This window comes from Geotrypetes seraphini, chromosome 6, assembly GCF_902459505.1.
Source record: "Geotrypetes seraphini chromosome 6, aGeoSer1.1, whole genome shotgun sequence".
NCBI lineage: Eukaryota > Metazoa > Chordata > Amphibia > Gymnophiona > Dermophiidae > Geotrypetes > Geotrypetes seraphini.
Window position 1 is genome coordinate 246,033,457 of NC_047089.1, and position 19,048 is coordinate 246,052,504.

Consider the following 19,048-nt stretch of genomic DNA (forward strand, 5'->3'; position numbering starts at 1 on the left):
GTTCTATATTTCGCTTTTATTCCAAGCGGATTGCAACATTCCATACATAATTAAAACAATACAAACTTATCGTTCAAATGTGACATACATCAGAGCAGTTCATCAGATGAAAAACCCTTTCTAGATCTTTCTAAATTAAGTCATTAAGAACCATTCCGTTCTTTCAAGCCCACACATTAAAGCACATATTTTATCTGGCAAAAAAGGTAGTGTTTCTTTAAATTGGTAGAGATCATTCTGTTGTTCCTTATTATTTTTTTTTTTCTTATAGCTTTTATTTTGCCAATTCACAGTATCTCGTACAGAGCTGAACATCCACAATCACAGTGATAACAAGAGCCATATGACTATATGGGGAGTGTGTGGCACAGTGCTGTTTCTTGTGACCCTGGGCAAGTCACTTAATCCCCCCATTGTCCCAGGTACATTAGATAGAGTGTGAGCCCTTCGGGACAACTTCAAATCAGAACATTATACAATAACCCTGTTGTCCTTTGGGAGGACGGGCTAAATAAATGTATAAGTCTTCTATCAATATTCATTACACTGAAGTCACCCCTCCTCTTTCAATCCCCCCCTCTTCTTTGACCTGGCATTAGAACCTCTTCTCTGTATATTACGACAAAATCTGTCCATTGAGGATATCAATATTGGTGAGAAATCAGTAAAGTTATTGGCTTATGCAGATGACGTATTATTATATCTCACAAATCCAGAGACCACCATTCTACATTTATTTACTCTTATAGATCATTTCAGTTCCATGTCCAGTTAAAAACCAACTTGTCTAAACCTGAATTAATGCTACTTAATAGTTTATATACCAAAAATTTGGTGGTATCGTTCCCATTCTAATGGCAGATCAAACAGTTAAAGTACATTGCAATCAAACGTCTTCTTTTGATTGTAGATACTATTACATTGAATGAAAATGTACTTTTGAAAAGAGTAAACGCCTCTGTTCTTCTTGGTCCCCATTATGGATCACTTGGTGGGATCACTTAGAGACCATTAAGATGTCTATCGTATTGATTTTGATGTATGCCATGGGTATGCTTCCAACATTTTTCTCGTAAGGATTGTTATCCCAGGCCAAGCAGGCAGCATATTCTCACATATGGGTGATATCATCCACGGAGCCCCGGTACGGACACTTTAAAAGTGCATCGCCACTTTAAGAAATTTAGTAAGTTTGCGATAGCCCACACCGTGCATGCGTGAGTGCCTTCCCGCCCAGCGTAGGCATTCGGGTACTCAAGCATTTTTTTCTGTCTGTCCCGGCGGGCTCACTGTCTATCTAATGTACCTGGGGCAATGGGGGGGATTAAGTGATTTGCCCAGGGTCACAAGGAGCAGCGTGGGTTTGAACCCACAACCTCGGGGTGCTGAGGCTGTAGCTTTAACCACCGTACCACTCTGGAAATAAAAATGCAATAAAAATGAGCCAAGTATAGGACAATCAAGCTATTGTGACATCACTGATGAGGTTGGCTCTTATTGGTGGAATGAGGCATTGTGACATCACACTATCAGCTCTGGTTACCAGAGACAGAAACCTCACATTATTTATTCAATTTTCTCTACTGCTCTCCCAGGGGAGCTCAGAACAGTTTACATGAATTTATTTAGGTACTCAAGCATTTATCTCTGTCTGTCACAGTCTGGCACTTACGTTTTCTGTGAGTAATTTTTCCCCGATTACAATAACGTACACAGTCTTGAAAGGACACCCCTAGAGAATGTCCAGATGGAGCAAAGTATCGTCTAGAATAGTGGTCTCAAACTCACGGCCTGGGGGCCTGATATTTTTTTGCCTATTAAAACAAATGAAAAAAAAAAAAAAAAGCCAGCAGAGCCCTGACAGCAGTGACAGGAGGCTGCTTCTCCTGTCACTACTGTCAGGGCTCTCCCCCCCAACTCAATCCGATCCGTGCAGTCAGTTGGGGCGGCGTGCCTCCGATCGCCTCCATTTGCATGAAGATGGTTGGTGAATCGGTCGGCCTGCCTCCATCGCACACCGATCGGAAGGTTAGTGAATCTAACCCTCCAAGTACCTCCAAATCCAAAATGTGGCCCTGCAAAGGGTTTGAGTTTGAGACCACTAGTCTTAAGTGGTTTACATTCAGGTGCTTCAAGCATTTTCCATATCTGTCCCGGTGGGCTCACACTCTACCTAATGTACCTGGGGCAATGGGGGGGTTAAGTGACTTGAATTATATTACCTCTAAATCAGAACCCCATATGGACAAAAAACCACCCCTCTAACACTAACAGGCTTTAATCACGTACACAAGCCAATCACACAACAGATAGCAACAGGGAAAAAGAAAAGAAAGAAAGGTGGAGAAAAAGCCTCAGTTCAGCTTCATCTGGCAAAAAAACTCCACCTTTCAAAGCTAACCCTGCACTCCAAAATGTAGAACAAGTAGAGAAAGCACTATGGTAGCCTGCAGGGAGATGTTACAAAACACACCGGGACACACAGCCCTCGGTCGTGAAAAAATGGGTAAATCAGCACTGTAGCAGAGTAGTCCAGGATTCAGCGTGGAACATAGCAAAAAAAAGAGAGCAACTTAGCTGCTTCGGCATCCAGGATCTCTCAGTCCTTCACCTCCTGGGCCCTGCAGCCACTGAACCCGACGGGGAACCCTCCGTTGTGTGTGTGATTAAAGCCTGTTAGTGTTGCAGAGGGGTGGGTTGTTTTTTTTTGTCCATATGGGGTTCTGATTTAGAGGTAATATACTTGGAGTTTAACTGACCCTTTTCCTGAGAGTATATGGGTTAAGTGACTTGCCCAGGATTACAAGGGGCAGCGTGGGATTTGAACCCACAGCCTCAGGGTGCTGAGGCTGTGGCTCTAACCACTGTGCCACACCCCCCCCCCTCAGAATGTGCAGATAAGGCTGCATGGCTGTGTATGTGAGATATTCTGGCTTGGCGCATCACGGGAGGGCTGAGAGACTTCCGCTTAATTGATCTGATTTTCATTAGAATGTGAGAAGCAAAGCTGTCACACTCGTATTTTTCTGCTATACTGTCTATCCTCCATCTGTATTCTCTTCGCTGTGGATGTATCTTCCCCAGCTTCCTCCATTTTGATATTTTTTTTTTTTTGGCATGCTTATTTTCTGGCTGTGAAGAATTGTATTAAAGTCAGTTTTACTTGAATGTTTTTATTTGATAGATATATATAAAACCTCTATACAGGAGGTGTTATAAAAAAAACCCTGCTTTTCTGCGCCTCACTTCCATTAGTTGGGCGTATGAGCATGCACGCCAGTCTTTGAGAGGCCATAACGGTTACGTCCTAAATTAGGTGTAAAAGGCCCACTGAGCTAGTATTATCTAAAGCCTGTTCTGTGCAGATCGCCCTTTGCACAAAACTACTTTTGTGCAGGAATGATAAAGAGACGTTTAAACACCTACGTGGCGTAAATGCGCGTGAGGCAAGTCTCTTTCGTTTGAAACGAAATTCTGGAATGAGAGGGCAAAGGATGACGTTAAGAGGAAGATAGGCTCAGGAGCACACCGTTTTTTTCCTACAAAAAAACTGGGTTTTTAGTTGTGTGGGTTTTTTTTTTTTTTTTTTGCTGGCAACACCAGCCAATGATCGTTTGCTGTGCTCCAGAAAAGCATAGTTCATTTGGGCAGTTTTTCTGCCCCTTATGCTTGTTGAGTCTTTGAGGCTGTTTTTTCTGTATTGTTATAAGTATGTGTCACACCCACAGTGGGAAAGGAAAATAAGATATGCTCTAGTTGTTTTAAACAATTGTTAGTTTCCTGCCCTTATACGTGCGGGAGTCGCTCTCACATCAGTTCATCGGCTGGATCAGACTAGAGAGTTGCACGGGGACAGAAATCCCATCCATCCCCGCCCGTCCCCGCCAGGATCCTCTCCGTCCCCACCCGTCCCCATCAGGATCCTCTCCGTCCCCACCCGTCCCCATCAGGATCCTCTCCGTCCTCACCCGTCCCCATCAGGATCCTCTCCGTCCCCACCTGTCCCGCCAGGATCCTCTCCGCCCCCACCCGTCCCCGCCAGGATCCTCTCCGCCCCCACCCGTCCCCGCCAGGATCCTCTCCGCCCCCACCCGTCCCCGCCAGGATCCTCTCCGTCCCCGCCAGGATCCTCTCCGTCCCCGCCAGGATCCTCTCCGTCCCCGCCAGGATCCTCTCCGTCCCCGCCAGGATCCTCTCCGTCCCCACCCGTCCCTGCCAGGATCCTCTCTGTCCCCACCTGTCCCGCCAGGATCCTCTCCATCCCCACCCGTCCCCGCCAGGATCCTCTCCGTCCCCACCTGTCCCCGTCAGGATCCTCTCCGTCCCCACCTGTCCCCGCCAGGATCCTCTCCGTCCCCACCCGTCCCCGTCAGGATCCTCTCCGTCCCCACCTGTCCCCGCCAGGATCCTCTCCGTCTCCACCCGTCCCCGCCAGGATCCTCTCCGTCCCCGTCAGGATCCTTTCCGTCCCCACCTGTCCCCGCCAGGATCCTCTCCGTTCCCACCCGTCCCCGCCAGGAACCTCTCCGTCCCCACCCGTCCCCGCCAGGATCCTCTCCGTCCTCTCCGTCCCCGCCAGGATCCTCTCCGTCCCCACCCGTCCCCGCCAGGATCCTCTTCGTCCCCACCCGTCCCCGCCAGGATCCTCTCCGTCCCCACCTGTCCCATCAGGATCCTCTCCGTTCCCACCTGTCCCCATCAGGATCCTCTCCGTCAACACCAATCCCCGCAAGGAATTACCTCCATCCCCGCCCATCTCCATAAAAAGCAGCAATTACTTCTGACAGGATCATCAATTCCACAGTTTCTTTTGTGTTTGTGCTGCTGTTTTCCTTGTGGAATCTCTTTGGTGGAACCCTTTTTTTGTTTTCTGTTCAGATAATTCACTTATAAACCCCCTCTTTTACTAAGGCTGACGTGTCCATTATATTATATGGACGAACCCTGCTTCCAAAGCCTTCCATCCCCGTGGGAGTCCCGTTGGCTAGAGGGGGGTCCCTGTGGGAGTCCCGTGAGCCAGAGGGGGGTCCCCGTGGGAGTCCCATGGGTTGGGGGGGATTCCTGCGGGAACCCCGCGATCCCCGTTCCCGTGCAGACCTCTAGATCAGACAGGGATTATCAGGTTTCAGGTTTATTTGAAAATTTGATAAACCATCTTCTCATAAAGTGAAGCACTATTTATTAATAATATTTGGAAATGGGAAGGGGGGATGGGAAGGGAGGAGGGTGTGTTGGGAGGTACTTTATCGTGTTTGTATTGTGGTGATAATTGATTGTTGATTTCTTTGAGTTTATATATTTGCAATGTATTAACTGAGTTGAGATGATATTCTTTGAAAGATTTTTGTTATGTATATTTTATTTTTAAAGCTTAAAAATTATTGAACATTAAAATTCAAAGCAGTTTTACATAATATATAAAAACAAGGTACATTAAAAACAAATAACAAACAGTGCTTCAAATAATCAGACGCACTGACGAACATTAACTTACCGATACAGGATGGAAATGGGCAGAAATACAATTTATATAAAGAGAAAGAGAGGGGAAGGGGAACAAAATATGAATAGTCTAGACCAGAGGTTCCCACCAGGCCAATCGGGTTTTCAGGATAGCCCTAATGAATATGCATGGAGCAGATTTGCATGCCTGTCACTTCCATTATACGCAAATCTCTCTCGTGCATATTTATTAGGGATAGCCTGAAAACCCGACTGGCCTGGTGGTCCTCCAGGACAGGGTTGAGAACCACTGGTCCAGAATAATGTAAAATAAGCTAAAGTGATTAAAAAATGGCAAGGAACAGATTTCCATTGCCGTCCTTAGAAGGACTATTATACATCTTATGCGTCTTTTAAAAAGAAAAGCCTTCTAGTTACTTTTAAATTTGTCCAGGGATGTAATTCCTCTTATATAATTTGGTGCTGAATTCCAGATGGTAGGGGCCCTAACGGAAAAGATGCTTGTGCGCATAGTGTGAATGTGTGTTAAAGAGGGGGTGACGAACCTCCACTCGAATCATTTGCATGCAAACTTTTTTTTTTCTGCATCAATACCTCTTTTGAAATCGGCCAAAAATCGGATCAGAACAGACCCACATGGTCTTACCGACCCTGTTTAATGCATCTCGTTCTAAGTGTTATAATACCTAATTGGCTAGTTAGTATATATACAGGTCTGTGATCCACCCCCCAGAACTGCATGCTCAACTTTGATCGACCTATTTATATTCAGTGGAGGCACAGAGAACAAAGCATGCGGCTGTCCCGCAGCATATGGGGCTAGATCAGGGATCTCAAAGTCCCTCCTCGAGGGCCGCAATCCAGTCGGGTTCTCAGGATTTCCCCAATGAATATGCATTGAAAGCAGTGCATGCAAATAGATCTCCACGCATATTCACGGGGGGAAATCCTGAAAACCCGACTGGATTGCGGCCCTCGAGGAGGGACTTTGAGACCCCTGGGCTAGATTCACTAGCCCACAGGTGTCAAAGTCGGTCCTCGAGGGCCAGAATCCAGTCGGGTTTTCAGGATTTCCCCAATGAATCTGCATGAGATCTATTTGCATGCACTGCTTTCAATGCATATTCATTGGGGAAATCCAGAAAACCCGACTGGATTCCGGCCCTCGAGGAGGGACTTTGACACCCCTGCACTAGCCTCACGGATCCAATCCGTTAGCGATCGGATCCGTGAAGTTGCCGGCCGCCCGATTCACGACGATGCCTCATGCAAATGGGGACGATCTGAGTCACGCCCCCCCAACCGACCACACGGATCACTGAAGAGCGATCCCGACGCATGCGCAGACCATCTTCTTTCCCTGTAGATCAGTGGTTCCCAAACCCTGTCCTGGGGGACCCCCAGCCAGTCGGGTTTTCAAGATATCCCTAATGAATATGCATGAGAGAGATTTGCATATAATGGAAGCGACAGGTATGCAAATCTCTCCCATGCATATTCATTAGGGATATCATAAAAACCTGACTGGCTGGGGAGGGTCCCCAGGACAGAGTTGAGAACCATTGCTCTAGATCAGTGGATCCCAAACCTGTCCTGGGGACCCCCCCAGCCAGTCGGAATTTCAAGATATCCCTAATGAATATGCATGAGAGAGATTTGCATATAATGGAAGCGACAGGTATGCAAATATCTCTCATGCATATTCATTAGGGATATCTTGAAAACCCGACTGGCTGGGGGGGGTCCCCCAGGACAGGGTTTGGGAACCACTGCTGTAGATGGTTTGTGCATGCTTACAGAGCTTGAAACTTTTTACTTCACGAGCCCATGGTTTTAACCTGCTTTAAACCTGTGGGCTCACACTGCAGGGAAGGGCAGGAAAGTCGGGGCAGAGAGCAGGGCGGCAAGAGGTAAGTCGGGGCAATGAAGCAGGGCAGTCGGAAAGGACATGAGCGACTGATCCTCAGCAGTCGCTTATTTTTTGATCGGCCAGCCCAGTCTGTGTTCCTGAAATTTCTTAGTGAATCGCTGCCTTCCTACATTTGCATGCCATTCCCCCCTCATTTGCATGCACGGATCGGGAGTAAGGTTAGTGAATCGGGTCGGGGTTGCAAAGTGGTCGGGACACGATCGGTGTCCATAGTGAATCTAGCTCATAGTCCCTGTGCTTCACGACCACACAGGCTGTGAGCCGCTCTGTCGGCCACGAGGTGGTTTTTCACCACCATGATGGGCTGCATAAGAACAAGCGAAAACGATCGGGGGTGGGGGGGGGGGAAGCCTTTCGCACCAATAAGGTACGTTGGAATAGAGAACTAATGGATGACAGTTTTTCCGTGCCCTTATCTTAATAGATCGCAGTAAATCTGAATTGGATTTGAGCGGGTCGTTTTCCGAAGGCAAGGAGGACACCCTCAGCCTAAGAAGCAGGTCCATGCCTGGAGATTTAAACAAGGAGCTGGTGAGTGAACAGTGGTTTGTTTATGGTGCTTTTTTTTTGGGCTTCTCCCTTGGGCTTCCTCTTATAAAAAAAAAAAAAAATACCCTCGCGTATGGATGAAGTTGTGGTTACACAAGAGTCCAGTTTCAGGGTCTGAGAAATTGGTACACATACCTTTTGAAGAGCACATGATGATTTATATTACTAATCTTATAGCCCGTTACATTAACGGGTGCTAGAATATATATATGTGTGTGTCTGTCTTTATTTCTTTTTCTCTCTCCTTAGTCGCTTTCTGTATTTCTGTCTTTTCTTTTTTTTTTTTTTTTCCTTGGCTGTCCACAACCACCCCTTGCCTGCTCCCCGTCCATTCTCCCTTCCTTTTACCTCCCCTGTGTCCTCCACCACCCCATCACTGCTCACCTTATCCAGCAGCAGCCCTTCTCCCTTTGTTTTACCTCCCCCCTGTCCATCATCACCTCCTTCCTGCTCCCCATGTCCAGCAGTAGGCCTCCCTTCATTTTTCTGCCCCCCTCCCTGTCCATTACATAGGCTCAGTTCCATAGAGAGCAATGGAGAAACCATAGCATTCAAAAGTTGCTCCTAACAGTCTGGAACACAGTCCCACTACTTTTCAGACTCTGGAGCAGCAGGGGGGTCATCTGCTCCTGCGCCTCCCTTCCAGACAGGAAAAGGGGCAGGGAGGCTATGAACTGGAACAAAAAAGAAAACAGTTTGTAATCCAGCCACTCTTCTTCTGCTGCTTCTGTCCCCTGGCCAAATGGCTGGCTGGCTGGCCTACTCCCCTGGATCGGCGTTCTGTGCAGGAGTTGCGGCCATTTTGAAGATCGGTCTGCCCTGCTCCTTGCCTTAGTATATTTTTAAGTTGAAAGACGCGGCGGCGGCGGCTCCTCCTCTCAAGATCCCCGACTGCATCGGACTTCCGACGCAGGTGGGGATCCTGAGAGGAGCCGCTGCCTCGTCTTTCAACTTAAAAATATACTAAGGCAAGGAGCAGGGCAGGCCAAAGAACAGCACGGCCGACAGCCGCCGCGTCCGACATCTGCCTCGTGGGAGGAGAGAGAGAGTGTTTTGCGTGCATGAGCACTCCTATCTGCGGTGCCCTACAGCGCACGGAAAACGCGATGGGAGTGCGCATGCGCGGCTTAGGCTTTTATTATATTAGATAATTTATATTTCTAAGTAGATAGAAGAGCCAGTTCATTGGTGAATGAAAGGGGGCTCAAATGCAGCTGGTTTATGTATTTATACACGGCATATAGCCTAACGGTTTACATTCAGGTGCTCAAGTATTTCTCCCTATCTGTCCCAGTGGACCTCTGACTAATGTACCTGAGGTAGGGTTACCAGGCATCTGGATTTCCTCGGACTTGTCCTCCTTTTGAGGATCGGATCGGATCCGTGGGCTTAGTGAATCTAGCCCTAAGTCTACTATTATGACAGACAATGGGGACAGCCACTATGTATTCTTGGGGTCGGTAGCTTGGAATCTTGCTACTTTCTGGGATTTCGGAATCTTTAACCACTCATTGAGATTCTGCACGGAATTTCGCCACTCTTTGGCATTCTGCCGGGTACTTGTGACCTGAACTGGCCACTGTTGGATTAGATTGACTATAGGTGTGACCCAGAATGACTATTCTTATGTTCTTATTTGTAAGGCTTATAACCCAAGTTTGTACCAGAGGCACAGGGAGCAGAAACGGCATTCAAACGGATTTTCCTGGTTGTCAGCCCGAAGCTCCATCACAGGGATGGCCAACCTGCAGCCCGCTGTTGAATTTTACGTGGCCTCTGTGCAGTGGCATAGCAAGGGTGAAAAGCACCCCTCCCCTGCCCTCATATCTGCTTCCCCGTGCGCCCCTTCCCTTCCCCCGTACCTCTAGTTGACGACATTGGTAGCGGCAGTCGACAATGTGCTCCTCACGACCCCGTCGGCTCTCCCTCTGGCGTCGCTTCCTATGCCCGGCACCCGGAAGGGACGTCAGTGCGAGAGCCGACAGGATCGCGAAGAGTAGAGAATGACATGGTGACAAAATTCATCACCGTTCCCGTCCCCGCGGATAACCGCGGGAAACCATCTTCATGTCATTCTTTAAGGAGAGAGGGAAGAATCAGAGTGTGAATGGCCACAACCACTGACCCGCAAGCTTTGCTTTGAAGAATGCTGGTGTAGAAGGACTGAGGTTGAGATAGACACTGAAGAATGAAGTCTCTGGTATCCAGAGCAGATATTGTGATGTCATAATGCCTCATTCCACCAGTGCCTAAGAGCCAATCACATCAGTGATGTCACAATGGCTTCATTATCCTTGGCTCACATAAGAATCAGAGTACGAATGGCCACAACCACTGACCCACAAGCTTTGCTCTGAAGAATGCTGGTGTAGAAGGACTGAGGTTGAGATAGACACTGAAGAATGACAGTCTCTGGTATCCAGAGCAGATATTGTGATGTCATAATGCCTCATTCCACCAGTGCCTAAGAGCCAATCACATCAGTGATGTCACAATGGCTTCATTATCCTTGGCTCCCATAACAATCAGAGTATGAATGGCCACAACCACTGACCCACAAGCTTTGCTTTGAAGAATGCTGGTGTAGAAGGACCGAGGTTGAAATAGACACTACAGAATGACAGTCTCTGGTATCCAGAGCAGATAGTGTGATGTCATAATGCCTCATTCCACCAGTGCCTAAGAGCCAATCACATCAGTGATGTCACAATGGCTTCATTATCCTTGGCTCACATAAGAATCAGAGTATGAATGGCCACAACCACTGACCCGCAAGCTTTGCTTTGAAGAATGCTGGTGTAGAAGGACTGAGGTTGAAATAGACACTAGAAAATGACATGGGATTATTTTCCTCAGTTATCTGCGGGGACGGGGACGGTGATAAATTTTGTCACCGTGTCATTCTCTAGCGAAGAGCACGTTGACCGCCGTAAACATCAACTTCAACTAAAGATATGGGGAAGGGGAGGAATGGGAAGAGGCAGGGGCGGAGAGCAGGAGGGGTGCCAGCGCCCCCACCAACATGGCGCCCGAGGTGGACCGCTCCCCCTCCCCCTTACTATGCCACTGCCTCTGAGACAATGTGAAGTATACATAGAAATCATGTAATTTGCATTTTGGTGATTTTTTTTTTTTTTAACTACAGTATTTTGCAAATATTTTCATAGAATAGCCACTCTGGAACTTTGTTTCCTTCATTTCTAATTAAATTTTTACTTGTCACAGTTCTATGGAGCTCTGTTCATATTTGGTTCCAGCATCGGCAAAGAAACAACAAACCCCAATGGTTCACTGAAGAGATCTCACTCCTCATTAAGGAGAAGAAAAAAGCGTTTCTTTCCTACAAACGCACCCAGAGAAGAGAAACTAAAGTAGAATATAAAACCAGATCGGCAGCGGTCAAAACAGCAGTTAGGGAGGCCAAAAGTCGAGTGGAGGAAACTCTGGCAAAAAACATTAAAAAAGGGGACAAAGCCTTCTTTAGGTATATCAGCGATAGGAAAAGGAACACAGACGGTATAGTACGCCTTAGACAACCGGACGGAAACTACGCGGTGGCGGATTCAGAAAAAGCAGAACTACTAAATGAATATTTCTGCTCAGTCTTCACCTGCGAAGCACCGGGACACGGACCACAGTTGATGATAATACAAGACGTGGATGACCCGTTTCAGAACGTTGAGTTCACTCCTGGGGACGTCTACAACGAACTGGCAAGGCTAAAGGTAAACAAGGCCATGGGACCGGACAATTTACACCCAAGAGTGCTCAGAGAATTGAGAGATGTCCTGGCAGAACCGTTGGCGGTGCTCTTCAATCTCTCACTAAGTACGGGGAAAGTTCCGTTGGACTGGAAAACAGCCAATGTCGTTCCTCTACATAAAAAGGGTTGCAAGGCTGAGGCTGCAAACTATAGACCGGTAAGCCTCACCTCAATAGTGTGCAAACTCATGGAAACACTAATTAAGTATAAATTAGATACGATCCTGAACGAGGGAAATCTCCGGGATCCCAGCCAACATGGATTCACCAAGGGTAGGTCATGCCAGTCCAATCTAATAAGCTTCTTTGACTGGGTAACAAGAAGACTAGACTCAGGAGAGTCCTTGGACGTCGTGTACCTGGACTTCAGCAAAGCGTTTGACAGCGTCCCACACCGCAGGCTGCTGAACAAGATGAATTCTATGGGATTAGGAGAGACTCTAACTGCATGGGTTAAAGATTGGCTTAGTGGCAGACTTCAGAGGGTGGTGGTCAACGGTACCCTTTCTAAAATGTCAGAGGTGACCAGCGGAGTACCACAGGGTTCGGTCCTGGGCCCACTCCTCTTCAACATATTCATTAGGGATCTGACTCAAGGGCTCCAAGGCAAGGTAACCTTATTCGCTGATGACGCCAAACTATGCAATGTAGTAAACGGCTATAATCTTCAGGATGCTATGGAGCAAGACCTGCGTACTTTAGAAAGTTGGTCCTTGATCTGGCAGCTGGGCTTCAACGCCAAGAAATGTAAGGTCATGCATCTCGGCAACGGAAATCCTTGCAGAACTTACACCCTGAATGGAGAAACTTTAGCAAGGACTACGGCAGAACGAGACTTAGGAGTAATCATCAGTGCTGACATGAAAGCAGCCACTCAAGTGGAGAAGGCTTCATCTAAAGCACGGCAAATGATAGGCTGTATCAAGAGAAGCTTCGTCAACAGGAAACCTGAAGTCATGATGCCACTGTACAGAGCCATGGTGAGACCACATCTGGAATACTGTGTTCAATTCTGGAGGCCACATTACCGTAAGGATGTGCTCAGAGTCGAATCGGTTCAGCGGATGGCCACCAGGATGGTCTCGGGGCTAAAGGGTCTCCCGTACGAAGAAAGACTGAGCAAATTGCAGCTCTACACTCTCGAGGAGCGTAGGGAGAGGGGAGACATGATTGAGACATTTAAGTACATCACGGGACGGGTAGAGGTGGAAGATGATATCTTTCTTCTCAGGGGACCCTCGACTACAAGAGGACATCCGCTCAAGCTCAGGGGAGGGAAGTTTCGTGGAGACACCAGGAAATACTTCTTCACGGAGAGAGTGATTGAGCATTGGAACGAGCTTCCAGTGCAGGTGGTCGAGGCACGCAGCATCTCAGACTTCAAGAACAAATGGGATACCTATGTGGGATCCCTACGAGGTCATGCCAAGGGATAGGGTCACTAGGACTGAATGAGCGGGTCAGTAGAGTGACAGTATAATTACAATTATTCTTTAGGGGGTCAGTAGACTTAAGAGGGTGGGTAAATAGTGTGGGCAGACTTGATGGGCTATGGCCCTTATCTGCCGTCATCTTTCTATGTTTCTATGTTTCTAATGTTGCGGCCTGCTCGGGGTTTAAAGGTTGTCCTCCCCTGCTCTAACACACGGGCGAGCTGCTTCAAGTGCTCTCCTAATTGTGGAGACAAGATATGGACGGTGTGGAATCCTAGATAAATCTTTAGCTTGCTTTTACAGAAAACGTCCATCTTTGGCAATTTGCTCTGCCTCATAAGTGCACAGTTCCTCCCTACAAAGAAGCCCCCTTTCGAATAGTCATTTTAAAATTTAATGAAAGAACCATGGTGTTATTGATTTTACCCAAGGCTGGCATAAGTGGTTATCTGGAGCACAGCCGAACTGACGTTAATAGCTGGGAAGATGTGAAGTCAACACTGTAATTCTCATGAGCCGCTCTAAAGCCTCTTGGCCTCTCTACCTGGTGTGAGCTGGCATTCTTCTAAGAATATAATTCCCACCCTGGGAAAGCACAAAGCTGCAAGAAGCTGATTTAATTCAGTTTGACTTTCACACCTTTTTATATAAAGGCCACAGCAAGTCCCGTGTTTACTCTTTCAACTGTGTTGATTCACCATGGGCAAGCAGGATGAGTCAGCCACCCTTGGTGACGTCATCCGACGTGCCCTGAAAGCAGATTTGCTTTCCCAGAGCTGAAAAGAAGACTTATGTAGCCTCCCTATGAGCATGTGCTAGCCCACCGTATACGCCCCATGCTGCAACCTTGTGGCCTCAGTTTTTACCATCCGCTGCCCAGCGGGACAATACCTGCTCTCCGTACTACACTACAAGATGAAGACAGACCAGAGAAAGAGTTCCACAAACAGCAAACCAGGCTTGAAATGGTTTCCGACCTGCAAGAGGAAAATGAGCTCGATGGACGCCCACATCTGTGTCCGGTGCCTGGGAGAAGCTCATCTCATGGCCACCTGCCCACAGATGTCCCCAAGGACCCGCAAGTACAACTGCACACCCTGCAGCACCTAAGGGAAGACTCCCCAGTGGCGCATGAAAAGAAGAGAAACCCAGCGCAAACCCATGAGGCGGCAAAGGTATCGCCACACCCGCCACTTTCTGCAATTATAACGTCCCGACTTCCTTCTCCTTCCTTCATTCTATTGATGTGTCATGTCACAGAACTCTTGATACTCAATCCCAGTAGGGTTTATTGATTTATTGATTGATAATTATGAAGAGTTTCGCCCCAGGTGATATACAGCAGGTGCAGTTTGGCATAAAACTTAGGTTTTCTTAACAACATAGCAATGGTGAAATGATCAAACATAACTACCAATACAATGAATGAGGTGAACTTGCAGTTGGAAAACTGAATCTTCGAAACAAAAAATAGTATGATATAGTATCTAAAATATACTCAATTAAACAGAATGGTAGAACCGGCCTTATAACAAATACAAGGGACCTGGATTGGCCACCTTGAGAAGGGGCTATTGGGCTTGATGGACCATTGGTCTGACCCAGTAAGGCTGTTCTTATGTTAAGTGAGTCATATCAGTGTATCATGGTATTTGCATTGTGAATGAATTTTCAATTATAGGGTTAATTATATCACCACCAGACCCTTCAGAGATAAATGAATTTATGCATATCTGTGCATTTTCTTCTCCATGGGATGGCTATGAATTATATAGTCACTCGTCCTTTTTTTTTCTGTCTTATATTAATAGGACTTACTGGACGAAACAGAAGACGAAATCGATGACTTGATCTCGTCACACCATTCAAAGAGTTCAGCTGGTCTAAGAAGTGGGTTATCCACAGTAAGTTCTCATTAAGAATCTAGATATAAGGCTTGCTTTTTTTTTTTTCTCATTGAAATTGACATCCAATTCGGCAAGAATATGAGATCACGGCAGACGGGGGCGAGCTCGAGATTATCCGACACCCGAGGAGAACCTTCACGGTCGGTGCCCCAGTGTTTCAGTGGAGAGATTGTGCGTTGGCCTTACCGAGGGAACATCAGTGCCTTAAATTAATGTTAGCTTGTCACAACAGACGGGGTCTGTGAAATAATCATAGAGCATACCTACATGTACCATTTTTTTCTTCTGAGATGGCGGCCCTGGCAGACGTTTGGTTGGGGAAGGGCGCAACAGTAGGCATGGCAAGGGGACGGGGTGGGAGAAGAGAGGGGCATAGAGTAAGGCGCGTATTGGGTTTTTCCCCGTCAAAAAACTGGCAACCCTAGTCATCGTCCACATCTGACGTTGGTCTCCTGATGCTGCCAAAAGAAGTAACGGGTGCAAGGGGTGGTGGAGAAGTGAGGGGAGAGAGATCAGTGTTGGGAAGGAGGTATGTGATTGGACTGTCCCTCCCTGATACTTGATCCCCCTCTTTCTCCGCTCTTCCTATGATCCCTTGCCAGTGGCATGTTGGGGGGCGATCCGCCCCAGATGCCATTTTGGTTGGGGCGCCAGCACCCTTCCTCTCCACCCCGCCTCTTCCCACGCTTCGTCACGTGTGCTCCCTTCCCTTCCCCCGTACCTCTAGTTGTTCACTGCCGCGAACAACAACTTCAATGTGCTCCTCGCGACCGCATCATCTCTCCCGCTGACATCACATCCAGGGGCCACACACAGGAAGTGATGTCAGAGGGAGAGCCGACGGGGTCCTCATGAGCACATTGACGTTCTTGTTGCTTACAGCAGTGAACAACTAGAGATACGGGGGAAGGGAAAAGGTGGGTGTAGCGGGGGTGGAGGGGATCCAGGAAAGAGCAGGGGGTGAAGATGAGGCCGGGGGAGGGGTGCCTCTCATCCTTCTTTCGCCACTGTCCCTTGCCATCCTTTATTCTGACTCGCCCCCATCCTTCCCCTCCCTGCTGCTTGAGATCTCTTCTCTCCCTGCTCTGGGGTCTGCCCTTCTGCTGAGATTCACCACCACTGCCAAACCACCATTTTTTTCAGATCTATATCTATTATGCCTGAATATAAATCAGCTTGAGCCACTGTTGATAAAGCCTGAGTCGAGTCCAAAGACCCGTCCTCCTCTTTTCTTCTTTGTCCCCTTCCTTCCAGCATTGTTTACTAGAATCCCTATTCCTCAAGATTACTGGGTCCACAATACCAAAAAAATAACTTAAAAAAAAAAAAAATCTTTTATAGAAAGTGATCAAAATAAGAGAGACAAGTCACAGAAGAAGATAAAGGAAAAAAACAACATAGCAAAAGTTGACTTTATTGAAGAACTAATTCTTAAGTAAGGACCTGGTGCAGTCATATTTTGGCAACTGCGGTATAAGGGGTAGAGTGACATCACAGAAAACAGTTGGTGAGGAGCCACTGAATAAGACAAATTCTTTGTCGGTAAAAGCAACCAAAACAGCAGCAGATTCATTCAATAAGTCAATCAAGCTTGCAGTCTCCGAAAGCCACATCCCTGATGCAGACGGTTGGCGAAACACGGCCGCTTCACGTCCTTGCTTAAAAACATCTACTTCAGTAAAGTCAGTCTTTTCCATACTTGTCTTCTCTCTGATTTTGATCGCCTTCGGTGCTTCCAGCCTCGTTTGCTTCTGTAACCATGTTACAGGAAACGAGGATCTGTTGTCGTGCTTTTCTGTTCCATTTTCCTTTTAGGGGTTGCTCGGTAACCAGTAACCAATCATAATGAGTTAGAATTGCCCACTCCGTATTCTGGTAATTATTAAGAAAACGATGGCTTGCTATGATAATAACCTATCAGTTGTAAAGAACTGAAGAAAGAGGCTAATTAAATGATGATGTTAGTGATGTGGAATTTGAATAGTTTAACAGAAAGATTTGCGTCAGAATAAACCTGGCTGCTGTGCAAAAGATATGAGTTCAGTTCCTGGGTCTGGTTTGTTTATATTATAGACTTGTATCCTGCCTGATCACGCCTGATGGGAATGCCCAAAGCAGCTCACAAACAGACAAAAAAAAAAAAAAAAGTAATGAAATACAGTATCATGACACTACTTTTGTAACAGATACAACTCATAATAAAAATTGTGGACAATTCATAAAAACTCCTGGTAGGGATGGTGGAGACAAAGACTCTTTGAATTCAAGAAAACGTGGGACAGCCACGTGGAATCTCATAAGGAGAGGAGGAGATAGTGGATGCTGCAGACAGGCAGACTGGATGGGCTATGTGGTCTTTATCTGCCATCATGTTTCTATAACCATAAAGCTCTGTGACCTCACAATGCGAGTGTCAAGAGCCGTAGCTTATAACAATGATGCTCTGTGACCTCACAATGCGAGTGTCAAGAGCCGTAGCTTATAACAATGATGCTCTGTGACCTCACAATGCGAGTGTCAAGAGCCTTAGCTTATAACAATGATGCTCTGTGACCTCACAATGCGAGTGTTAAGAGCCTTAGCTTATAACAATGATGCTCTGTGACCTCACAATGCGAGTGTTAAGAGCCTTAGCTTATAACAATGATGCTCTGTGACCTCACAATGCGAGTGTTAAGAGCCTTAGCTTATAACAATGATGCTCTGTGACCTCACAATGCGAGTGTTAAGAGCCTTAGCTTATAACAATGATGCTCTGTGACCTCACAATGCGAGTGTTGAGAGCCTTAGCTTATAACAATGATGCTCTGTGACCTCACAATGCAAGTGTTGAGAGCCTTAGCTTATAACAATGATGCTCTGTGACCTCACAATGCGAGTGTTAAGAGCCTTAGCTTATAACAATGATGCTCTGTGACCTCACAATGCGAGTGTTAAGAGCCTTAGCTTATAACAATGATGCTCTGTGACCTCACAATGCGAGTGTTAAGAGCCTTAGCTTATAACAATGATGCTCTGTGACCTCACAATGCGAGTGTTAAGAGCCTTAGCTTATAACAATGATGCTCTGTGACCTCACAATGCGAGTGTCAAGAGCCTTAGCTTATAACAATTATCCTCTGTGACCTCACAATGCGAGTGTCAAGAGCCTTAGCTTATAACAATGATCCTCTGTGACCTCATAATGCAGGTGTTGCGTGCTTAGTAAAAAGGAAGTTTAAATAGTAATCGTAATCAAAACAGAAATACGCCTAAAATCCCGCCCAAAGACAGGTCATCCAAGAGCTGATAATCAAAACGTGTTTTAGACGTATCTAAAAACAGCTTAGGCCTTTTCAGTGCCGCTGAACGCCAAGAGCTCAAAGGGGCATTTTAGGTGGAGTGGTGAGGGCGGGATTTGGGCAGGACGTGAGTTGACCTAGACTTAGTCGCAATACAAGTATAACCGAAAGTTTAACAAGACTGCCTACACGGAACTTAGAAGTAGTGACTTAGGCGATCTAAAAACAGGTCTAAGTGCCCAGAAGGAATCCAAAGTGACCAGAGAACCACCGCAAATATAAAGTACAGACCCCCCCCCCCCTAGGAAAGCCTAGTAGAGCTGCACAGAGGTGGCTTAAGTAGTCTGGGGGTGGGCTAGTGAACCATAGAGCGGTGGACCCAGGCCAGTAATCCACTCTAACCACTGCATTCACATTGAAACATGTGCACCCACCAAAACACCCCAAAACCCTATTGTACTGCCATATAGTTGGCACCTGCAGCCATAAGGGCTATTGGGGTAGTAGACAGGTGGGTATAGTAGGTTTGGGCGTGTTTTGGGTGGCTCACCATGTTTATGTGGCACCCTTTTTGTGACATTCACAGCAGTGCCCTGCAAGGTGTCCCACTACTTCGTTGCCATATCTGGGTGTCCATCATTTTGCTGACCCCTCCCACGTCCAAAAGGTCTTGTTCTAGGCATTTTTGATTTGGATACATTTTTGGACAAGAATGGGGTTTAA

General features: G+C 46.9%; 1 protein-coding gene across 6 annotated transcripts in view; it reads left to right on the forward strand.

Annotated features, from left to right (window-relative positions):
• Nucleotides 1-19,048, forward strand: part of SYTL5 (synaptotagmin like 5) — a 241,745-nt gene that overhangs the window by 173,859 nt on the left and 48,838 nt on the right. For 5 of the 6 annotated variants that reach the window (XR_004539868.1, XM_033948650.1, XM_033948647.1 and 2 more), the window contains 2 exons: nt 7,818-7,924; nt 14,949-15,041. Coding sequence is in view for 5 of the 6 variants with exons in the window: in XM_033948650.1 (XP_033804541.1) it covers nt 7,818-7,924; nt 14,949-15,041 (200 nt within the window). In the remaining variant the exon portion in view is untranslated. The remainder of the gene's footprint in view (nt 1-7,817; nt 7,925-14,948; nt 15,042-19,048) is intronic. The other variant, XM_033948648.1, reaches the window with a different exon arrangement.